The sequence below is a fragment of the Phyllostomus hastatus genome, unplaced genomic scaffold (genome assembly GCF_019186645.2).
Source record: "Phyllostomus hastatus isolate PE091 unplaced genomic scaffold, TTU_PhHast_1.1 phas_scaffold_182, whole genome shotgun sequence".
NCBI lineage: Eukaryota > Metazoa > Chordata > Mammalia > Chiroptera > Phyllostomidae > Phyllostomus > Phyllostomus hastatus.
The window spans coordinates 22,850,350-22,875,844 of NW_025334013.1; the positions used below are offsets into that span (position 1 = coordinate 22,850,350).

The 25,495-nt window shown below is 38.6% G+C and overlaps 1 protein-coding gene across 12 annotated transcripts in view; it reads left to right on the top strand.

The window, feature by feature from the left end:
* ZMYM4 (zinc finger MYM-type containing 4) overlaps positions 1-25,420 on the top strand; it is a 142,232-nt gene extending 116,812 nt beyond the window's left edge. For 11 of the 12 annotated variants that reach the window (XM_045858567.1, XM_045858573.1, XM_045858565.1 and 8 more), the window contains 4 exons: positions 10,143-10,254; positions 11,703-11,951; positions 19,047-19,176; positions 20,312-22,796. In XM_045858567.1, the coding sequence (XP_045714523.1) occupies positions 10,143-10,254; positions 11,703-11,951; positions 19,047-19,176; positions 20,312-20,519 (699 nt within the window). In that variant the 3' untranslated portion in view covers positions 20,520-22,796. Of the gene's footprint in view, positions 1-10,142; positions 10,255-11,702; positions 11,952-19,046; positions 19,177-20,311; positions 22,797-24,004 lie in introns of those variants that run through there. The other variant, XM_045858569.1, reaches the window with a different exon arrangement.
* Positions 25,421-25,495: the final 75 nt, after the last annotated feature.

Consider the following 25,495-nt stretch of genomic DNA (forward strand, 5'->3'; position numbering starts at 1 on the left):
ATTGATACAAAACACTGCACTTTTAATAATTCTGATTGAACTTGTAAAGATGGAAGATTATCGTGTCTGTTGGTTGTTTGGTATTGTTCCTATACTTTCTTCTTCTTTTTTTAACGTTTAAGAGAATATTTCCAACTACAGTTTGTATTTAATATTATTTTGTATTTGTTTCAGATGTACAGCATGGTGGTTAGATAATCATATACTTGGCAATGTATCCTCCCTGATAATTTCTTATGCTCTCTTATTAATGAACCACTTACCTTGATTTTAAAATCTTGGTCATATAGCCTTTTGTAAACTCAATTGAGAGTGTTAGCAGAATAACACAAATTGATAACAGTGCATTTTAATGTTAGATGGACAAAAAAGACATAGCAATTCACAAAAGAAGTGACACAGGAGACTGTGTATGTAAATGTATATATTTATAGAAATCATGTAGTCTCATTTAAATTTTTAAAATGCTAATTAAAATAATAGCTTTACTATTATTTGTCTATCACATTAGCAAAAATCAAGAAATTATAACTTTCATTGTTGATACAACTTCTCTTACCTTCATAGCTGTTGGTAATTAGTACCTACTTTCTTTAAAGCAGTTTTGAGCCTGTGTTTCAGGAATATATTTGAATGTTCATACTCTTTTTGCCAGTAATTCACTTTTGGGAGTCTGTCAAATAATACTCTGACATTATGTCACAAAATTAAAAATAACTTCAGTGTCCACCAAAGTGTAATAGTTAAGTAAATAACAGTATATTTATAAAATTGTATGTTATGTAGCCAATAAAAATTTTTTTACAAAGTAACTTCTAGTAATGTAAATATATTAATAATAAAACATTAAAATGAACAGGAGTACACAATATATATTTTGTGTGTCGCTATGTATTAACATAATAGTGTTTTTAAAACTAGTCCAATAAAGACAAGAAAATAAAATGCATCAAAAATGTTTATAATGGTTATCTTCTGGAGGTGGTAGAACTTTGGGTGTTGTTGATCTTTTCATTTGCCAAATTTTCCTCCACTTGTACGTGGTGGGAGTGTTATTTTATTTTAAATATCAATTCTTAAAGTTTTGTTTTTTAATTACATAAGTAAAGTGTGCTCATTGTAACTGTTAAAACAGTGAGTGAAGACATATAAAGAAAATTTTCTCTCCCTTTGTTCCCAGTCCCCAAGGATATCAGGGTTGCAACATAAGTGTCTTTCTCTACCTTCTGTGCTGTATTAGTTTCTGTTTTAGCAAAGTGGGACCCATAACATACATATTTTTTGCAGTTTACCTTTCTCGATCTGTGTGTGTCTCTCCAGGTGAATACAAAATCAGACCTTTTTCTTGAAAAAGGAAAGCAGCATGATACTGCAAAGTGTGAATGTAGCAGTTATTCAGCCTTTCCTCTTTTGTATATTCAGGTTGTCTTCTTCCCCCTTACTGTTACAAACAATGCTTCAGTAAATACCTTGTTTGTGTACCTAATAAATTGGTACTTTTATTTCTGGGTTAAAGCATAGAAGTATTTTTCCAGTTTTAGGATATTTTATATTTTCAGACTGGTGTACTGTGAAAGAGCCATGTAATGCAAAGTGGCCCCCAGACACAGAAGGAACTGAGAAGTCAAAGAATGAGGCAGACAGCATCCATCTTGTCCATTGAATGAGTTTAATAGGGAGCTTACATACAGAAATGCACTCTCAGGTAGCAGCAAGACACAGTGGATCCCTGCGCCTTCCACTCCCCACCCTTCACCAGAACATGTGCTTGTATCTCCTAAAACCATAAGGATGTTTGGGTGATCAAAGGGATCAGGTGCCAGAAGGCTCTGGTTGCAGAGTGAGTTAAGAGATAGGTATCATTGAGGACAACTCACCCAAGACAGAACTAACGGAAATCCTGTGATCGGTCGGAGCTTTGTGTACATATCCTAGGGCTCACCCTAGAGAAAGGGAGGGAGTCAGAGGTTCCGATTCACCCAGATATCAAGAGGGTGGATTAGCTTTAAGACAGTGTTAGCTCTGTCCCCACAAATAGGCATAGTAATTTACACTTTTGCTACCAGTGGATCTGAGTGCCTGTTTCTTTCTCTTTTTAAAGATTTTATTTATTTATTTTTAGGGAAAGGAGGGAGAAAGAGAGGGAGAGAAACATCAATGTGTGGATGCCTCTTGTGCACCCCCAACTGGGAACCTAGCCTGCAACCCAGGCACGTGCCCTGACTGGGAATCCAACCGGTGACCCTTTGGTTTGCAGGCTGGTACTCAGTCCACTCAGCCACACCAGCCAGGGCTGAGTGCCCGTTTCTTGAATCATCTTTGGCTACTCCTCTTTTTAATATTTTATTATTCTGAGTTTTAAAAATGATTCTAATTTTTATTTTTCTGACTTTTATAAAGTAGAATATCTTTTTATGTTGGTCATTTGAATTCTTTCTGTAGATTCTCTTTTATATTAGGGATATCAACTTGAATATAAGTATTTGAAATAAATTTTCATAGTATATTTTTTCTTTAATTTTTTGTTTATGTTCTTTGGCTACATGAGAAGATTTCCTTTTTACATAGTCCATATTCTCTTTATAGTTCCTGGGTTTTCCTTGGTGCTTAGGATGGTCTTTCTACTTAAATATTTAAATATAAATTCTCATAAATTTCTGTCTAAAATACTCAGTTTTTGTTTAGATTGACGTCTTTAATACATCTGAATTTTATTTTTGTACATGGTATAAATATATTTAGATAAATAATATTCTGATAAGCTAGTTATGCATTGCAGCATGCAGTATTTTTCCACAGAAGTGAAATGGCACCTTTGTTACTGTATTTTGATAGTTTCTACACTGCAAATGATATTTTTAAAATTACAGTATGAGCCCTGGCTGGTGTCGCTCAGTCGATAGAGCACCAGCCTGTGAACTCAAAGGTTATATGTTTGATTCCCAGTCAGGGCACATGTCTGGGTTGCATTCTGGGTCTGCAGTTGGGAGTATGCAAAAGGCAACTGACATGTTTCTCTGCTTATCTTTCTCCCTCCCTTCCCCTCTTTCTAAAAATAAATACATAAAATCTAAAAAAAAACCCCAAAAAACCTACTAAAAAAATTACCATATGAGAAGACTTTTATATACTCCTCAATAAATTCTATTGAGGACGGAGTGTATGCCATCCATACATTTTGCTAAGGTAGAAATTCTGAATAACATGTTTTGGGACAGTTACTAATACTCTAATAATTTGCATGTAATCAGAACATATGTTGTCATTGTCATGATTTCAATAAAAAAACATTTGAGTACTTTACATTTCACATATATAAAATAATTTATGAGGCAAATTATAAACCTTTGAAAGGTTTTTCTAGTAAATTTATGCTGTTATTTGTTGATAATAAATGACTTCATATAACACTATTAAAAAGAGGCAAAGTTCACAAATTTTTCAGAAGATCGTTATAGGAAATAACTGTTAAGAACCTTTTATTTATTTTGACAAGAAATAAACTTCTTTAACTGTAAGGAATTTTAAAAGGTTACTTATGTTGACATCTCAGATATGCTTCCTCTTTTTATTTTGATTATAAAAATAATTACGCTATTATAAAGAACTTTGAAAATACGAATGCAAAGAAAAACTAAACAGCTATAATATTAACACCAGGATCACCACTGTTGACATTAGCTGGGAGGGGGATAATGGGCAAAAGAAACAAGTAGGCAAGTAACAGAAGAAAATCAGCAGATTGCTAATACACAGAATGTACCACAGCTAACAGTCATTTACTATGTATGCTATGTATTAATATAAGCCCAGTTCATATATTAAGTCACTTAATTTTTAATGTGGCCCTGTGAAATTTAAGAACTGTTATCACTAATTTTTGCTGAGGAACTTGAGGCACAGTGAGTTAAATAACTTGCCTAAAGTCTCAAAGTTAGTAAATGATGGGGCCAAGCTGTGAAACCAGGTAGTTCAACTTCAGGGTCTGTGCTTATAAACACTGTGTTGGACTGCTTCTCTAATATAAAAGGTGCTCAATTGATCAGGGAAATTTTTCATCTCTCAGATGGACTAAAAATTTGAAAGGTTGAGAAATTTGATAATACTAAGTATTAGTGAAGATATGTGCACTGTTGGAGGCCCTTTTCAGAAGACAAGTTAACAGTGGCTATTAAATCTTTAAATGTATATATTCTTCAGTCTAGCAGAACCATTGATCATTATCTCTCCCCAAAGAAAGGCATATACATACATATACTAATATTTTCTTTTTTAATATATTTTATTGATTATGCTATTACAGTTGTCCCATTTCCCCCCTTTCATTCCCCTCCACCCTGCACACCCTCTTCCACCCACATTCCTACCTTTAGTTCATGTTGTAAGTTCCTTAGCTTCTACATTTCCCATGCTATTCTTGCTCTCCCCTATTTCTATCTACCATCTATGATCCTTACTCTCTGTACCATTTCCCCCTCTCTCCTCCTCCCACTCCCCTGTTGCTAACCCTCCATGTGATCTCCATTTCTGTGGAGATCACGTTTAGTTCTCCGTTTAGTTCTGTTCCTGTTCTCATTGTTTGCTTAGTTTGTTTTTGTTTGAAGTGTGGTTGTTAATAGTTGTGAGTTTGCTGTCATTTTACTATACATGCTTTTTATCTTCTTTCTTTTCGGTAAGTCCCTTTAACATTTTATAAAATAAGGGCTTGGTGATGATGAACTCCTTTAACTTGACCTTATCTGAGAAGCACTTTATCTGCCCTTCCATTCTAAATGAAAGCTTTGCTGGACAGAGCAATTTGGATGTAGGTCCTTGCCTTTCATGACTTCGAATACTTTTTTCCAGCCCCTTGCCTGCAAGGTCACTTTTGAGAAATCAGCTGACAGTCTGATGGGAACTACTTTGTAGGACACTGTCCCCTTATCTCTTGCTGCTTCTAGGATTCTCTCCTTCATTTTTACCTTGTCTAATGTAATTATGATATGCCTTGGTGTGTTCCTCCTTGGGTCCAACTTCTTTGGGACTCTCTGAGCTTCCTGGACTTCCTGGAAGTCTATTTCCTTTGCCAGCTTGGGGGAGTTCTCCTTTATTATTTGTTCAAATAACTTTTCCACTTGTTGCTCTTCCTGTTCCCCTTCTGGTACCCCTATAATTCGGATGTTGGAACGTTTAAAAGATGCCCTGGAAGTTCCTAAGCTTCTCATTTTTTTGAATTCTTGTTTCTTATTCTTTTCTGTTTGGTTGGTTGTTTCTTCCTTCTGTTTCACTCCACTGATTTGAGTCCCAGTTTCCTTCCCATCACTATTGGTTCCCTGTGCATTTTCCCTCATTTCACTTAGCGTAGCCTTCAGTTTTTCATCAAATTTGCAACCAAGTTCAATCAATTCTGTGAGCATCCTGATCACCAGTGGTTTGTACTGTGCATCTGATAGGTTGGCTATCTCTTGGTAGCTTAAAAGTATTGGCTCTGGAGCTTTGATTTGTACTTCTGTTTGAGCCATTTTGGGGCGGGGGGGGGGGGGTCTGGTCGAGCCTGTTACGTAGAAAGGGGCGGAGCCTTAGGTGTTCTCCAGGGTGGGGCAATCCAGTCGCTGGGTTGTGATGTTGAATGTGGGGGCAGAGGAAACAATGACACTTGGTCCTCTCTCCATGGGATTTCAGTCCCTTCTGCTGCTTCCCCCAAGCAAACTGGGCATTTCTGGTGCTAATTTCCATGTGGGTGGGCTTGTGTACATTCTAGGACCCTGTGGGTCTCTCCAACACACTCTCCTGTGAGGCTGGGAGTCTCTCCCTGCGCCTCAACCCCCACAGGTGTTTTCAGTGTCCCGAGGTTCTGTTTCCCCGCGCTGGGACCCTGGGTTGCGCGGTCTGTCTCACTGCCCAATTTTGCCTGGTTTATCTGCGCTCAAATGTGGCCCAGACAGCCAGGAGCCTTGCACTCAGTGCCTTGCTTCACAGTCACCACCTCACCGGGTCTGCCAGCCATCTGTGTGCCCAGGATCTGCCCGCAGTCTTGCGCTCAGGGTGCCTTACGTGCCTGGCATGTGTTACATGTCTGGTGCCACTGCTTTTTGTGCCGAGACCCCTCTCCACCTGGCTGCCTGACTCTGTCCCTCCTACTGGTCTGGATGAATGTGTATATTTTAACTCCTTGGTTTCCCGACTTCCATACCGTTCAATTTTCTGTTAGATCTGGTTGTTAACATGTTTCTAAATTGTTGCTGACTTTATTTTGGTTGTGCGAGGAGGCACAGTGTGTCTACCTACGCCTCCATCTTGGCCATGGAAAAATATATATTAATATTTTCATTGTAATATTTTTAACAGCAAAGAAAGAAAAGGAAACCCCCTAGGTGTTCATCAAAAGAATGGTGTTTCAATCAATAATATATTTATACTGTTGCATACCATACACTATTCAAAAAAAGGACTGAATTGCTTCTATACATATTGACGTGAAAAACACTTGGAGACATACATTTTAAAAATTAAAAGCAAAATTGTAAGTGTAGTGCCATATTTATATTATGGGAAAATACACATAACAAAATGTACAATTCAGCAGCATTAAGTACATTTATGATGTGTAACCATCACTACTATCTAGTTCTAGAACTTTATCACCCGATATGGAAACCAATTAAGCAGTTACTTCTCATTACCCTTTCCATCCTGCTCTGACAATCATAAATCTGCTTTCTGTCTTCATGGTTTTGCCTATTCTGGTATTTTATATAAGTAGAATTTTATAGAATTATACAGTATGTGGCATTTTGTGTCTGGTTTCGTTCACCTAGTGTTTTCAAGGTGTATCGGTGTCATAGAATGAAACACTACTTCATTCCTTTTTACGGCCTAATAGTACTCCATTGTTAGGTATTCCACATTTTGCTTATTCATTCATCTGCTGATGGAGATTTGAGTTGTTTCCACCTTTTGGCTGTTACTAATAGTGAGTGCTACTATGGTCATTTGTGTGCAAGTTTTTCTCTAAACATTTGTTTTCAGTTCTTTGGGGTATATACATAGGAGTGGAATTGTATGGTCATTTGGTAACTCTGTGATTAACTTGTTGAGAAACCACCAGACTTTTCCACAATGGCTGCACCAGCTTATGTTCCCAACAGCAATGTTTGAGGGCTCCATTATCTGTACTTCCTTGCCAACACTTAATTTTGGTTTTTGTTTTTAAATTCCCCTCTGGTGAATATGAGGTAGCATTTTATGGTGGTATTAATTTGAATTTCCCTAATGACTAATAACATCAAGCATCTTTTCATGTACGTGTTGGCTATTTGTGTATCTTTGGAGAAATGTCTAGGTCCTTTGCCATTTTTTAAATTGGGTTGCCTTTTTTGTTGAATTATAAGATTTCTATATGTATTTTATGTATTAAACTCTTATCAGATATGCAGTTTGCAAATATTTTCTCCCATCCCACTCTCTGGATTTTCTTTTCACTCTCTTGATAGTATACTTTGATACATAAACATTTTTAATTTCAATGAATTTCAATTTGTCTGTTGTTACTTGTGCTTTTGGTGTTACGATAATACATTACCAAATTCTAGTTCATGAAGATTTACCCCTATCTTTTCTGGTTTAATTCCTTTTTATATCATGTGTGAGTTAGGGATACGTGGATATCCAGTTCTCCCAGTACCATTGGTGAAGACAATTCTTCCTCCATTGAATGGTTGTGATATCTTTGTTGAAAACCATTTGGCTAAATATGTGTGTGTTTATTTTGGACTCTTAGTTAGTACACACTGTTTTGATTACTGTAACTTTGTTAGTAAACTTTGAAATCAGGAAGTGTCATTCCTCACAATTCTTTTAACTCTTCGAGGTTCCTTGCAATTCCATATGAATTTTAGAATTAGCTTTTCCATTTCTAAAAAAAAAAGAGGGAGAGAAAGGAAGAAAGGAAGGGAAGGGAAGGGAAAGGGAAGGAAAAGGGAAGGGAAGGGAAGAAAAAGGGCCATTGGAATCTTGATAAGGTTGCATTGAATTTGTAGATTGTTATGGCGAATATTACCATTTAAACAATATTGCCTTCAGCTCCATTAATACAAGGTGTTTTCTTAGCTCTTCTTTAATTTCTTTAGCATTTCTTTTGTAGTTTGAAGTGTATTAGTCATGTACCTCCTTGGATAAATTTATTCTTAAATTTTTATTTTGTCTGATACTATTGTAAATGGAATTGTTTTTCTTAATTTCCCTTTTGGACTGTTCATTGCAACTCATTTTCATGTTGCTTGTATCCTGCATGTGTACTGAGTTTACTTATGAACTCCAATAACTGTTTTTTTGATCTTGTCATCTGCAAACACAGATAATTTTACTTCTTCCTTTCCTGTTTGAATGTTTCTTACTTCTTCTTGCCTGATCATTTTGGCTAGAATTTCCAGTACAGAGTTGAATAGAAGTAGCAAGAATAGATGTTTTTATCTTGTTCCTGTTCTAAGAGGGAAGTGATTAAAAAAAAGACAAAAAGCATGTATTTTATATGTATTTATATATTTGAGTAAATATATAAAATTCAACTCTGTGTATTTAAACAGGAAAATTTTTTAAAAGGTTAAAATACTCCTGAATGATAATAGTCTTCGTATAGTCAGTTTGAGTATGCCTTTTTCTTATATTTGAAACTTTTTTTACAATGAGGATATATTTTTAAAATTATTTATTTATTTATTTTTAAAGGGGAGGGGAAAGAGAGGGAAACATCGATGTGTGGTTGCGCACCCCCTACTGGGGACCTGGCCTGCAACCCAGGCATGTGCCCTGACTGGAAATCAAACTGGTGACCCTTTGGTTCACAGACCAGCACCCAATCCACTGAGCCACACCAGCCAGGGCAATGAGGATATATTTTTAAGATGGGAAAATAACTTTATTAAAAGAAGAACACTTTGAGTAACAAAGCTATAATCTGGCCATACAGTTATCAGTTGCCTTTGAAGAGACCTGTAAGAATGCACATTGAAATAGTGTTTAACTTTTATTAGCTAGAATAAATTTAAATAGAAATAAAAGTTTTTTTCCAAGTCATACATTAATAGAAAAGCAGGAAACCAAGATAGCTGTAGAAAAATAAATTTAAAATACCAAATTTTGAAAACACCAAAAGGTTTTTATTTTATTTTCAAAAATTTTTAAAAATATTTTACTTATTTATTTTTAGAGAGAGAGAGAAACATCAGCGTATGGTTGCCTCTTGTGCACCCCCACTGGGGACCTGGCCCAAAACCCAGGCATGTGCCCTGACTGGGAATCAAACCAGCGACCCTTTTGGTTTGTAGGCAGGCACTCAGTCTACTGAGCCACACCAGCCAGGGCTCACCAAAAGAGTTTTAGAATCTAATTATATGCTACCTTGTGTTGCTCTATAAATTTTCATCATATTTCCCTGAGTGATTTTATCTGCCCAGACCTATACCCTCAAAATGTTTTTTTAACTATACTTTATCCAAGCTTGTTACTTGTTTCCCATCATGTGATACGGCTCTTGATGGTTATAATTAGCATTGTTTTATATCCTACAATTAGAGTTGAACTTTTTGAAGGCTGTGTTCTGGGGTAGAGAGTTGGGAGCTGTGATTAGAAGGCTCCAAATAGTTTTTGAATTTGGGCATCCTCACATCACTCGACACCAGCTAACTGTATCATTTCAGGAAATTGTCTTCTAATTAGGCTGAAAAACTTCTGGGAGTACATTTTCCAATATTTACTGTGAATTGGAAAAATGATTTGGGAAATACAATTTAGGACCACTTTTTCTTATATAATATTCATGAACTGAGTAAAGGTACTTATTGTAAATTTTCTGTTATCCATGTTTTACAAAGGAAATAGAAAATTTTACCTTGCAAGCTCAGCGCTCAAGATGATGTCAATCCTTGTGAAAGGGACCTTTGGGTTGAATCCTGGCATTTTAACATGTATCTTTAAAATGGTTCACAATATTATAAGGGTAAAAATTAAGAATAATTCCTTAAAATAATTTTTAAAATTTTTTAAAATTAAATAACTTTATTGGTGTGACATTGGTTAATAACTATATAAGTTTCACTTAAAATGATCTTTAAAAAGCTATGTTTTCTTTGTATCACCATGTGTTTTCATTTTTTCTCTTGCAGTACCTGTTTGAAAATGGTAGAATAGATAACATTTTTACGGAGCCCTATTCCAGGTTTATGATTGAACTTACCAAACTCTTGAAAATATGGGAACCTACAATACTTCCTAATGGTAGGATGATTATTTTTTACTTTGATTCTGTTCATGTATGTCTTCTTTAATTGCTTAAGTTGTAAGATTATCTTTTTATATGTTCATTTTTATTTCTGTCTTGATTCAAAATGCATTTGGACTTCTGAGAAATTCTTTGGTTTATTATTATTTTGGTAAAACTGTAATTTACAAACAGTGTGTGTATACATACTAACTGTTGAAAATAAAAAACTACTGGATGTTCCATTTACTTCTTTAGAAACTTTTCTTATTCTGGTAATGTTGGTAAAGTTGTACACTGTACACAGTAACTGCCACATACTCTACTTCTAAAAAGTACCCTGGTCTGGTTGTTGAGAGTTAAATCTACATCTCCAAGTTGTCTTTGGTCATACATCATTGGACAAATCCCTAATTCACTCCTGGTCTTAGGCTCTTTGATTGTGAATGGAGAGGTTGAATGTGATGCTCTGGAATTTGTGGCCCCTTCTGTTGTGCTACAGAGCACCTTTGAAGCATTCTGAGCAGCCTGGTGGCTTGGTGCATTTAGCATTCAAAGAGGAGGCTAGGGGCATGGATATGCAAGTAATAAGTTCATGTTTATGAATATGAATTGCCTAAAAATAGAATGCAGAGTCAGCAACAAAAGGATTGTGGAGAGAGAACATGAGGAAAGAACTAAACTTCAGGGGTATTTTGGGGAAGGTGCATTTAAAGGTATACTTGTTCTAATGATTCAGCACGACTTTTTCTGCTTTTCAAGAAAAATCCCAGATAAGTAAGTCATCATGAATTTATAATTCAATATAAATTCAAATTAAGAGGAAGTGGGAAGGAAGTAGGGCACTGTCTTTCTTATAATGATCTTAGCTAAATAAAACTGAAGTGGTTAACAGTAAGTGTATTGATCTCGAATAGGAGTCTGCAAACTGTGACCCATAGGCCACACAAGTCTGTTTCTGTATATAGTCTGTGAACTAAAATTGGTTTTAAATTTTTGGGGAAAGAAATCTAAAGAAGAAGAATATTCTGTGGCAGTGGAAATTATATGAAATTCAAGTTAGTGTCTATAAAACTTTAGTGTCAGTAAACTTTATTGGCATATTAGAGCCATATCTATTTGTCTATTGTCTATATCTCCTTATCTTCTATAATAACAAAGTTGTTCGGGGCCTATATGGACCACACTGCTTAAAATATTTACCATCTGGCTCTTTACAGAAAAAGTTTGCCAACCCCTGGTCTCAAATAACAACAGAATAACACTTTGAGGACAACGCTTACAGAGTCGGCCTCAGTGGAATCATTTGACCTTTTCTTTACGGGCCCTTTTCTGTTTTTCTGTATAAGGAAGGGGGGAAGGAGAGGAACACTCTCTTTTTCATATCTTGTCTGAGAATTTGAGAAATTAGTCTTATTTCTCAAGAGCTTAATATTGTTTCTGTCCCCAACCCCCTCTGGCCCAGGTTACATGTTCTCCCGCATCGAAGAAGAGCATCTGTGGGAGTGCAAGCAGCTGGGCGCATACTCGCCAATTGTCCTCTTGAACACCCTCCTGTTCTTCAATACCAAATACTTTCAACTAAAGAATGTTACTGAGCACTTGAAGCTTTCCTTTGCCCACGTGATGAGACGGACCAGAATTTTGAAGTACAGTACCAAGATGACATATCTGAGGTTTTTTCCACCTGTACAAAAGCCAGAGTCAGAACCAGGTGTGTTGTGGGAGTTTGTAAGATTTCTATTGAGGTCTTACTGGTATTCAAATAGAAACTAATTGCAGAGGGGTAATTGTAGAGTCTAGATATGGAAGAGTATAGCTTTAGTTTAACATGTAAAGCTTTCTTTATGTCAAGGCATTTCTCAAAAGAAGAGGGATCACTTGCTTCAGTTTACTTTCATTGGCTTTTAAATTAGAAGTTCTGATTTCATTGTTAGAGCCCAAATAATCCTCATTTTAAAACTTCCCAGGGAATTTAAATATATAGCCAAGTTGAAAATCACTGATTTAGAGGCAACAGATGGGTCCATTACTAGTTAAAAGGAATGTTTTAAATCTAATGTTTCTGAATCTTTTTCTTTTAACCAGACTATCTTTTTAGTTAACAAATTGTCAAATTCTGAAGGAACTTAAAAGCTGACCTAGAGTATACTGCATGTAGTATACTGCATGGTAGAATAATACCAGCCGTGACATTCCAAAAGTAGCATATTTAAAAATTTGTTTTTAAGTCTAAAAAAAAATATTGTTATTAAGAAACTAGGAATTAAATTTTTGATATTTGACCAAAATTGTAAGTTCTGAAATTCCCAAAATCAGGTTGTTACTTTCTTAGGATAATAGTGAAAAATATATTTTAAATGTGAGAATTTAAAATGACTGACTGTGTCGGGTCCACCGACTGGCAGTGACCGCGGAACGCTGCAGATGGCTCGTCAAAACACGAGAAAAACATACAGAGACAACCAGGTCCTGTGGGGAAATAGGGACAGAACAGCCACTCTCTCTAGTGGAGAGTGCCATGGCCACCCTCCCTAGGGGAAAGTGCCTCATTCTCCCACTCGAGCAGGGTTTTTATTCAGTTCATTTGCATAAGAATTCAGGTAAAGCTCATTAGTCATTGCCAGGAAGTAAGGATCAAACAATAGATAACAAGGAAGTCTGAGGGCCTATTTTGAGTCAGGGTCAGATAGCTCAAGAGCTGTAAAACTTTGAGGAACACACTTCTTGCTTGGACCCTTATCATTTCATTGAGAGCATTCTGAACAAAGCAGGTTTCACAGGATGTTACATATTCTTTCTTAGGCCTGATCACCCCGGGGAACCCGCCCTTTCCAGCACAGGGCGGCACCACCCTCTGTCATTGTTTCAGGCTTAGGTGGAGCAAGGGAAGTAAGGCAGCCAAGAGATTAGGAGATTTCTCGCAGACAATGAGGACTCAGGCTTTGTCAAAGCCGAGGGGTGAGGGTCCATCACCCCCTTTTGCTGTAGCCCCCAAAGTCCTTCCTTGGGGGCCTCCCACGTGATCGTGCCTGTCTTAGGTCGTTCCCCCCTTTAGGGAATCTTAGCCATCATTGGCTAACCGACCAAGCATTGGGGGCCAGGCAGGGTGAAGTAAAAAAAGCAGAAGCACCGCTTCTGCTAGGGAGATAAGCTTTTGTCTCCTTGCCAGCTTACAGTCCAAGGTCATTCCCTCAGCCTTAGTCAAGGCGGGGGTTACAGCTTCTGATACCAGGCAGGGCGGTTCCCAGCATCTCCCCCTTTTTTGTTTTTAAAATCAATTGTGGTGGTTAAGCCTGTGAAACCTACTATTTGCTGTTTTCAAATGTGATTACGAAAAAAACTTTCACATACATTGAAAAGCACAAATAAGGATTAAAACAAAGATGCACCCAAGGGCTGCCATAACCCAAACTTGTAAATTCAGTCCATCAAACCAGTTTTTAGGGTTCAGCCATCTAATATTTTCATTAAGGGCTCTAAAAACATCCTGTTTGGTTAAACATTGAATGTCCAGCTGCTGATGCAACTCTAGCTGCAGTTTATCAACTTGTCCTTTTAAGCTGGCAGAAAAAGTCCCTTTTAGGCGATACTGGATATCACTGCAAGTATGCTGGCTGGAGTTTCATTGGAGCAATGTGACGCACAGTCTGGAGAATCCAGGGTCACAGGTCACGTGCTGACGAGTCACTAGTGTGTCCTGGCATTTGCCAATCCAGTTCAGTGCTGATTCAATGGGAACATTACGTGGTGTCGGGGGATGGTTGCCTGCTACAGGAGGCCTCTGAGCCTCAGCCCCTGCCATCGGGGGAGGCCTGTCCTCCTCTGTTGGCAGTCCTGTGTGTGACACCGTGGGTGTCAGCTGGTAGACAGGACTTGTAGGGATGGAAAAACAGCATACCCTCTTCCCCCAGTTAAGAAGTCCACAGGTTCTTGACAAGTGCTGTCTCCTAAAGGATTTTTATATAAAGCTTGAGGGAAAGGTGGTATTGATTCTTTTTGTCTGAAAATGTTTTTCAATTGGAATTTGAAGTGATTCATCACAACTTAGAAAATTATACATAAATATGGCTAACAATCAAATTTTGGGGGGAGGACTCCTGGCTCCCCCTTTTGTTTTTTAAGAAGGTTTTTAAAAGTATGATTAGCCCGTTCTACAATTGCCTAACTGGTTGGATTGTAAGGTATACCTGTTAAAGAAAATGCATGTAGGGCACCAGAGTAAGTATTAATAGAAATGTGGATATATTTGAATCTTCCAAAAGGAACACAATGGGTAACATATGTTGGTCAAAATAATTGGGAACTTAGTCTTCAAGAATTATCTCCTGTAAATGGGGGTCCCTTGCTCAGGGCTTAGCGATCAGGACATCCTTTAACAATTTGCTTAGTTTGGAAAGATAGACCCCCTGCTGTTTCTGAAAGCTGCAATGAGTTTTAAGAAGCAAGTTGTTCTGAAGACTAGGTGGTATCTAGGTTTCTAATTTTCAAAGATGATGAGGGAGGGAGGTGCCTGCTTAAATATGTTTTAGCCAAAAATGGTTACACGCCAAGGGCCCTATGAGACTTGATTAACTAATCGTTTTGTCCGGGAGACTAGCCAGTTTTCCCTGAGAAAACCCAGGTTTACAGGTACTGAGTTAAAAAATGGTACATCTTTCTTCCGTGGAGAAGGGCTAGTTCCCCCGGGAAGATAGCGTACCTATATTTTATTTTTAAAATAAAAGGTCACAGCTCTGGCATAAACAAAGAGGATTCTTAATACATTTTTAACACATCACACAGTTTGTCTCACAGTATGCTTTAGATTGATAAATTTATGAACACATACACAACTTTCAGAAACAGTTTTTTCTCTACTGGCAAATGCATTTAAATTGTAGTTTTTGACCTGCTCCGATTCTGACCTGGGCCAGTTCACCTTTTCTTAGGCAACCTGGTGCCCCCCCACCCCCACCCCCGCCCCCGCTCATGGGAAGTCACCATATTGACGCCAAACTTAGTGCGGACACCCGATTGGCATAGAGCACTGCAGCCCAGAACTCCTGGGCTCAAGTGATCCTCCTGCCTCAGCCTCCCTAGTAGCTGGTACTAGAAGCGCACAGCGGTGTCCGGGACTGCTCTGGTGCGGGGTGCGGGGAAGTCGACCCCGGCGCGCACCCCCAGTGCGTACTGGGGAGAAAAAGAGGTGAGGGAAACCAATATTTCTTATGCGCCGCTGCCTGTTCTCAGCAGACATACGCAGCCCCCACTCGTCTTGCCGAGAACATGCGCACTCGGGTGGCTACGGCCATGCTGTGAGCATGCGCACACACCCGCTCCAAGGCGGAGCTCACCGAGGCTGACCTCACCTGGTGGGCTGTGAGACTCGGCAGCTGGCGCAAACCAGGAGAAGGGCCTAGCTAGTGTGCTTCGATCCCTTCTCTTCCATACTTTCATAAACATTCAACAGTCCTGTAACTTCTGAATTAAATTAAAACATTTCCCCATGGTTGAGGATACTTAGAAATCTTTAAAGAAATTCCTTAACAAGTAGAAGCACCTTTTCTGAAATTCCTCCTGCCGCAAGCGTGGCGATTCTTCCAAATAGCCCTGTAACTAGTTGCCATTTTTAAGGCTAAAGGGAAAATCTTTGCTCTTTCCCCCAAGCCCGGGCAGGAGGACCAACTCTGCCTTCTGCTTCTGCCGGTCCTTGGCAGAAAGACCAGGCCCCGCTGTGCTGCCAACGCAGGCACACCGGACACCGGTGCCCCGGCTGGGCTCACCAGGCGCAGCCGTGATGCTCACTGCAGCTGGGGCAATCCACAGGAAGAGTCCGACAGGCGTCTAAAATCTCCACTGCCACCATCCCATAGGCCCCTTCTCTTTTTGTCTAAGTTTTCCTGACTATGAGGACCTCCTTGTCCTGCTTTTTGCCGTATTTCCAAATCTAAAGATCCCTTATCAGGGAGACCTCTAACAGCCTTAAAAAGCTGAATTAGTTTAAAACATTGCTCTTGTTCTGTAGAGAGCTTGTTGCCTATGGTTGAGTATTTGTAGAACCCCTTAAAAAATTCCTTAACAAATAAATGAACCTTTTCTGAAATTCCTACTGTCGCAAGAGCAGCGATTACAAAACCACTTTCAGTCTCACTTTTACTTCTCCTGCACCCTCAGATCCTGTTTCTTGCTAGTGAGGAGAGTGCAGTGGGTCAAAAATGTGCTGCTCCAAGTGTGCGGGACTTGGGAGAGGGGTACCAAATATTTTGGGTACCCTAACCCTGCTTATGGGTCTCAGTTTCTCCTCACAGTCGTCTAGACCAGCTAGCTGGGAGGGCTCGGAGCTCTGGGTGACCAACCCTTAAATTGCACTTCCCCGGATGAGCCAAAAGTTAAATTATGGGAGATGGAATTCCCTATCAGGCCCCTACACGTCTTGGGGATTAGACCCCAGACACCTCCACGAGGCCTCCACTCACGTAGGGATGCCCGAGATCTAGAGCTGGAGGGAGGAAGTGCCTCTTTTCTTCAGAGCTTGGTGGATGCCAAAGCCCTCATATAAACCTACAGCTAATACTTAGATCCTGGGAAGTGATCTTTGGAGTTCTGTAGAAACCGAAACTTTAGTAAGCTATTGGCTTCCCTGATGCAGGCTGACGGAGAGAAAAGACAAGGATTGAAGGCTCCACAAAAAGCGGCTTTTGGCAAAGACAAATTGCCTGTTTTTTTCAAGGCAAACTCTTTGCTCTCACTTCCATGCCTAAGAACAAAAGTTTACTGTTTTCAAAAGTGGTCACACAAGACGACAACCTAGGAAGAGAAACCTATTTCCCTGGAATCCAACACGTCCTATGACATACCCGAGAGAGAGTACGCGGTCATTGGCCCATACCTGGGCTAGTCGCGCGTAAATCCACTCGAAGTTGATGCGTTGTCCACAGCGACGGCTCGTAGCCACTGGCTTCAAGAAAATGATCCAGATTCCTTCTGGGCCCCACGTCCGGGCGCCAGCTGTCTGGATCACCGACTGGCAGTGACTGTGGAATGCTGCAGATGGCTCGTCGAAACATGAGAAAAACATACAGAGACAACCAGGTCCTGTGGGGAAATAGGGACAGAACAGCCACTCCCTCAAGTGAAGAGCGCCATGGCCACCCTCCCTAGGGGAGAGTGCCTCATTCTCCCACTCGAGCAGGGTTTTTATTCAGTTCATTTGCATAAGAATTCAGGTAAAGCTCATTAGTCATTGCCAGGAAGTAAGGATCAAACAGTAGATAACAAGGAAGTCTGAGGGCCTATTTTGAGTCAGGGTCAGATAGCTCAAGAGCTGTAAAACTTTGAGGAACACACTTCTTGCTTGGACCCTTATCATTTCATTGAGAGCATTCTGAACAAAGCAGGTTTCACAGGATGTTACATATTCTTTCTTAGGCCTGATCACCCCGGGAACCCGCCCTTTCCAGCACAGGGCGGCACCACCCTCTGTCATTGTTTCAGGCTTAGGTGGAGCAAGGGAAGTAAGGCAGCCAAGAGATTAGGAGATTTCTGCAGACAATGAGGACTCAGGCTTTGTCAAAGCCGAGGGGTGAGGGTCCATCACCCCCCTTTTGCTGTAGCCCCCAAAGTCCTTCCTTGGGGGCCTCCCACGTGATCGTGCCTGTCTTAGGTCGTTCCCCCCTTTAGGGAATCTTAGCCATCATTGGCTAACCGACCAAGCATTGGGGGCCAGGCAGGGTGAAGTAAAAAAAGCAGAAGCACCGCTTCTGCTAGGGAGATAAGCTTTTGTCTCCTTGCCAGCTTACAGTCCAAGGTCATTCCCTCAGCCTTAGTCAAGGCGGGGGTTCCCAACATGACAGTAAAATTTTAAAGAATAATTGTGTTGTTCATCTTTGTGCCCACTTTTTCCTCAGCTGCTCTTTTACTTTAGAAAATATGAAGATTATCTTGCTTTTCACCATGTGTCCTGTTTCTTTCAATTTGTTCACATATATGGACAAAAGTAGATATCCCACTTTGTGCTCTTAATTGATATTGTTGGGGAAGGAAGAGGCAGTCAGGTAATATTTCCCTCTTTTCTGATCTTAGGTGCTTAACAAGATTTGTAATAAGTTCAGCTTCTTTTCTGAACGAATAAGTAGCAAAGTTTTTCTATTTAGATAGCCTCTAAATAGAAAACAGGGGTGAACTGTGTTTAAGTAATAACTAATGCAGGAGGCTGGGGAAAGTTTTGTGCTATTGTTAAGAGCAGCTATAAGAGAAGAAGAAAGCCTTTTTTCTCAGGTTCTCGGTTCCACCTGCTGTTCTCTCGAAAGATTGAATGGAAAAGGGTGAAAGAAAGAGCACGCTTTCCATGTCTTCGCCCTTGGCCTTGGCAGAATTCTGTTGATGGAAAAGGATTTGCTCTTTTCTTATCAAATGGTCACTTATAATTTCTTTTCCCAGCCAGGATTTCATTTCTCATAATACTATGACAGATAAAAGAAACTTGAACAAATGCCCAGTGGACACTGATGCCCCATAGTAGAACTACTTTTAGATAAGAGGTAACAACTTATATCTCAATGTCTACTGCAGGAGAAGAGCATGTGAACATGCCTTTGGCCATGCTGCCCCTGCTTGGTGAGCAGGGGCATACAGGACAGTGATGTTGTTGTGTTCAATGCTGTTAATCCTGCACTTGATATCTAGTGCCTCCGTAGGTGCTCAGTAAATGTTTGTTGAATCAGTAAGTGAAGGAAGGGGGAGGGAGTGACAGTTCTGACTAGAAGTAAAGCTTGTTGGGTGTCTTAAGACTTGAAGGAAATAATCATCTCATTTTTTCTGTCTCAAGAAAAACTAACTGTTGGCAAGAGGAAACGAAATGAAGATGATGAGGTTCCAGTGGGTGTGGAGATGGCAGAGAATACTGACAACCCATTGAGGTGCCCTGTCCGACTTTATGAGTTTTACCTGTCAAAATGGTAAGTGATCTTCTTCTGAACTAGATATAGCACACTTCCAAAAGTAGTGAACATATTTTGAATTTTGGGTGCTTGAATGTCAGAAATGTAGCTCGCCTGTGGCTCAAGTCAAAGTCTGAAGACAAGGATTTACCTCTAATTTCATTATTTCCCCATTCTCATGTCTGCCTGAGTTTTGAACCAAGAAACAAATTGTTTTATATATTAATAATCTTTTTCCAAACATCTCTTCAAAGGCAAGAATAAGAATCCCTGCCATTGTTTGATCTGTACAACTGTTATTCAGCCTTCATGTGATATCTAAACTGCTGTGATTTTTAGTACTTACATAGAAAAAAGTATTTATTATTGTTTTTAATATTTATTTATTTTTAGAATGAGGGGAAGGGAGAGAGAAAGAGAGGGAGAGAAACATCAATGTTTTGTTGCCTCTCACACATCCCACACCGGGGAACCTGTCCCACAACCCAGGCATGTGCCCCGACTGGTGACCCTTTGAACCAGCGACCCTTTGGTTTGCAGGCCAGTGGTCAATCCACTGAGCCAAACCAGCCAGGGCAGAAAAAAATATTTAGAGAAGAGGTTATATTGCTAAAGAAATACAAGAATAATTTATTTTTAGGAATTGAAAATTTTTAAGTGGTATTTTTCTTACAGAAACTTTTATGACTTTAGAGTTGGAAGATCCACACTGAAGTATTTTTCTTGAAGAGGTGTAGTGACTGTGTTTGCCCTTTGATAATGTGTGTTGGGTGCTTTGGGGTTCATTACGGATAATGGGTGCCGAGGGTATGTGGTTCTCAGCTGTAGTGTCACATATGAATTGAACTTTTGTTGTTCCTAAAAATGTTGTAAGTACTGTTTGTGAAGGCTTTACACTTTGTCTTGTATTAACATTATATGCACTTCCAACCCAGTATGATTTATTGAGTGTGGGAGAAAAGCTGTGGGGTTATAGGTTGCTCCTGCAGGGGAAATGCTTATAAACTTGCGTGTCTGTGTGGGCGTGTTGCTTATCCATGATACTAGTTGCAGTAAAGTTGAGCGCCATTACATTACAGAGTAGTTATATATTTCTTCTGCTTTTTAATCCCCAATTTCCTTTCTTTTTTCTTTCTTTTTTTCTTATGGATAGTTCTGAAAGTGTGAAGCAGAGGAATGATGTGTTTTACCTTCAACCCGAGCGCTCCTGTGTTCCGAATAGCCCCATGTGGTACTCCACATTCCCGATAGACCCTGGGACCCTGGACACCATGTTAACACGTATTCTCATGGTGAGGGAGGTACACGAAGAACTTGCCAAAGCCAAATCTGAAGACTCTGATGTTGAATTATCAGATTAAAGCAGAAGTGGGGTTCCTATTTTCATACACATTGGTATGCACCAAACTGTGAATGCATCCAGCTTTGGAAAACGATGTATAAGTCCAAGTCCTCTTGACTTGATTATAAGATAATGGAAAACAGATGACTCGTGAACCACAGTGTGGATGTACAAATGAAAACTGAAGGAAAAAATACGAACTGAGAAACGTTCTTTGGCAGTGATCTAGTTCTTAGACATCTTCAGAATGACTAACCAATTTCTCTGAGTGGTGCATAATCTTATTTTGTTTGGGAATAACAAATTGTGGAATATTTTTAAGGAAAACTGTTATATAAAACTCTACCATAGTAACCTTAGACCTTAGAGAGGTAGCTTTGGAGTGAAACCTTGGCTGCGGTAGGCTCCTTGGGCGAGCCCTGTGTAAAAGTCAGGGGGAAGCCAGTACAGAGCTCAGAGTGACATCAGATGAGGGCTGTGGGACCCAGACTTGAAGACCTAGTAGAAATACTCCACTTTTCATGAAAGGTAGAGAGTGAAGTGGTCTTTCGATTTTCACTGCCAAGCCAATTCTGTGAAGGATAGAAGCCTCTGGTGCTTTTGCCATTGGCCCCTCACGTCAGGAAGAAGGGCCTTCACGGCTGTTCACACAGAAACGTGTCCCTGTTACTTTCTGGGTCTAGCTGCTCAGCTGTGGGTCTGGATGTGGGTAAATTAAGGTGAAGGGGCCGGAACTCCACAGACCGGTCATACACACAAAAGGTCTGTGGAGCCCATTAGACCCCCAGTGTCTTGAAACGTTTTTAGAAAACCCACTAAAATGCCCACTTCTCTGGGTGTCAGCCTTTATTGCTGCTGTCTCATGGCATGAGCTGTGGTACACAGAAATGGGGGTTCTCCTTGTTTTTCACTTTATCCCCAAATGGCAGCTTTTCTTTCATTGTTTTATCTTCCTATTTCCTAAATAATTCCTCTTATTTGTCTTTGCACCAGTTTCTGGAGGCCCTTGTCATTTCAGAAAGGATAGTCTCTCTCCTTAACTCTGGCAAACCTGTGGAGGACTCCACAGAAACACAGTATTACTTAGCTATCGGAATTATGGTAGGAAAGATCCTAGTGTGTTCCTATATAAAGCATTCGGAAGATGACCGTGTTGTCCTAAGAAACTTGAAAATGGGGCTTCTGGGGTTAGGATACACAAATTTTGACTGTCTTGCATATTCACAAGCAGGTCTTATAGAATTATTCCAAACTCTAGCTGTTTTAGTGGTTTCCTGAGGATTGCAAGTCATAGCTGTGTTTGACATAACAATCCATATCCCTTATCTCCATTCTCAGTTTCTTCCCCACAAAATTTTGAATCGAAGCTTTTATGATGTTGGCTAATCACAAAACTTCTTTAGCAGAGGTTAATTTGACCCTATAATAGAAATGAGAGAAGTCCAAAAGGCTCTTAGAAATTTTAGCCTTGAAAGACTTTTTCAATATGTCCCATTTTTTTAGATGGGAGTGGCAGGTTTGTTTGTGTTTTTTTTTTTAATAAAGTCACTTAATTACAATAAAAATTTAAAAATAGGCCTTTTGACATTGTGTACTTACTTGATGGTTCTGTCCCTCTGCCTGTGACAAATTTCATTTTTTGCTACTGAAAACTGTGTGTAAGAAGTAAATCTGCCCCAATTCTGTATGATTTAATTCCATCTGTGTTTGTCATTTCTGATTGGAAAGCTTATTATTTCCAGACCTTGTTTGATATGGAGGAAAAACAATTGAATTGTTTCATAAGTCTGCCAATAAACTGTCCAGAAACTTCAGGTGTAATAGTCCCCACTATATTCATTTTATGTTTTGTATAAACACTAACATTTCCCCTTCTGTAGTTGTATTAAAAACAAATATTCTTGGCACAGTAGATAAAGTGTTATAAAAGGCCAGAGAGAGAAAAAAAATCTGTATCTTTTAACTGAGAACAGCAGCACCCCAGGTTAATGACTGTATTGGGATTTAAATTACAGGTTAGATTACAGAGTTGTCCAGATCCTAAATTAATTCGTACAAGAAAGTGTTGGTCATTTCCTGTAAGCATAGCTATTGATATGTCTCCAGTTACTTGCTTTTAAAAATTCCTTAAATTATGTAAAATTACATTTTTTTCCAGGAGAGGAAAAAAGCATCAAACACACAAAGAAACATTTAAGTTATCCTTTCTGTTCTTTTTTTGTTTTTTAACCACTTTGGGTTTTCCCCTTGCAGAAACCACAGAAATATTCCCTTAGAATAAAATAGTATATTTGTATTTCATGGGTGAGTTACTCTTTTTCTTTGTGTCTTGAAAGAATTTAAAATATTTTTCTGTTTGACCATATTGGTACCCAGCAGATGGTATATAACAAAGAAAGCGGTTTTCAGAAAATAAATTATTTGTTATTTACTCAGTGCAGTAAGCATATTGTTTCATTACAGTCTTTTCATTTGTTCTCTTTCTTTCATCAAAAGACTCGTTCCTAATTTTAGATACTTTATTAACATATTCAGAGTGCTAAAAAGTAGAAATATCAGGTATTATACTGTATATGATTTGTATTTCATTTAAGGCAGACTTTTGAAATTTAAAAACTTTGCATCTGACATTCAGCTTACATGGTTTTGAAATTGTGGGATTGGCATAAAGACTACATCCATTTTTAAGTGTACATATACATGTTTCATTTGGGAATATGAGACCAAGTTGCATTTTCCCTTAAGTTCTAGAGCTATCTTTATATTGTACAAGTATACCTTCAAATGCCATTTAAAGTTTCTATCTGCCTGCCCTTATAATTTTGTAAAATAGCTGTTCTCCAAAAGCTAAAAACAAATTTTTGTAAATGAATCCCAGTTTTGTATTAAATTCAGGATTTTATCTCCTACGTGAATAAAAAAGTTCCCTATGGTACTGAGTTGACATTCTAGGAAAGAATTAAGCAATAATGCCCCCAGTTCCTCTTGTTTATCATCACATGTTCTTACCATCATTGAAAAAAATAATAAGAGGCATTGTTACAGAGTGGGAAGAGCTGAGGTTTTCACTTACTGGTTGTATAGCTTTAGGTAAATTAACCTCTCTGTGCCTCAGTTTCCTCATAAAGTGGAATAATAACTTATAATTTGTGCCTGGCACATGGTATGCTTTCAAATACCAGGTAAAGTTTTATGTACCCCTGTGTTCATTGCAGCATCGTTCTCAATAGCCAATACATGTAAAACAGCCTAACTGTCTTTCAGCAGATAAATAAAGAAGAGGTGGTACATACATACAATGGAATGCTACTCAGCCATGTAAAAAATAAAAGTAGAGCATGTTACCTTTTAAACAGGTAGAAGGAAATTGTCCGTTGCTACTCAATGGAATTTGCAAGATAACGGAAATAAGTTCTAAGTTACAATGAATGTAAACATCTTAAATTTAACCGAAGACGGATTCTCACCCTGTTTTTCCATCTTCACTTGCCCTTCCCTGCATAGAGACATTAGTGTTTGAGGAAGTACAAGCGTGAAGGAATTGGTGTATGCCTGGAGCCCATGGACACCTGCTGGTGAGAGGTGCCACAGTGAAGCAGCCCAGCACCACAGCAAGTGAGGCAGTAGGTGGTGGAATGGTCCGGCGACTGACTACATTGTGCAAATAAGTTACTTGATTGAGAATAAGTAATATATTGAGACTAATGGGAGCCAGATTTCTCACTGTTTGAGAAAGGATTAATGAAGGTGGAAAGGAAGAATGCTAGAAAGAACCCTGAGGTGTTGAATTGAAATTGGAAGAATTGGTATAAATTCATAGGTTTATACCGACAGATGCATAGTTGTATTGTTATATGAATATATGTATGTTTTTGTAATGGATCGATTGATTCTATCCACTGACAGGGTAAAGAAACAATTTTACCTTAGTAGCCGTGAGTTTACCAAGAGATAAGGCATTAGGGCTCAATGGCTGATTCCAAGACTGGGAAAAGCACAAAATTACTTTGCAACATCTTTTGGGTATGTAAATCTTTAAAAAATGATGGGGAAGTGACAGAAGGAAACGGGGCAGCCAGAGAGACTTCCATTGATCAAACCTAGGAGAATGTGTCAATAAGAGTGTCAATAAGATTACAAACTAATGAATAAAATAGGAATTCATGAGTTGATACTGATACAAATAAATGAGTACAATTTCAAAGACTAATTTTTTTAAAAAACCAAAGGCAAAAATGATGCAAAAACTTTATTAGACAAACATTAAATCTGGGGAAGATTATCCACAGTATCTGAATTAAAAAAGGATTCAATGCAAAAAAGAAAGGTGGCATATTATATACTGATAGGATTAATTAAAAATATAAATATGGATACTACTCTGCTCATAAACAGCCTGAAAACTGACAAAATTTTTGGCAGAAGAGAAGATGGATAACTCGGGTCAAAAGAGGAAATGAGAAAGCACCTACAGTGGACCAGTAATAAAAGCATTATGTCTGAATCTGGGAACACAGATAAAGCAGAACCTAGATGAAAAAATTACACTTGAAATCATGTTTCATTGTCATGAAACAGATTAAGAATGAAAAATCATTCAATTCCTTAATTTAAAGAATGAACACCAAAAAAAACTATGAAAAATAGTAATAAAACCATAAATAGAAAAGAGAAGACATGTATCTTTCATTTTGAGGTACTCTCTATACCCATTTTATCGAGTGTTTTTACCATAAATGTTTGTTTTCAAATGTTGTTTTTGCCTCTATTGATAGGATCATATGGTTTTTATTGTTTTGTTAATATGGTTGTATCACGTTGATTGATTTGTGGATGATGAACCTTACTTGCATCCTTGGAATGAACTCCACTCTACTGTGATGTATGATCCTTTTAATATATTGTATTTGACTTGGTAGTATTTTTTTTTTTTTTTTTTTTAGGATTTTTGCTTCTTGTTCATCAGAGATATTGGCCTGTAACTTTTTTCTTTGT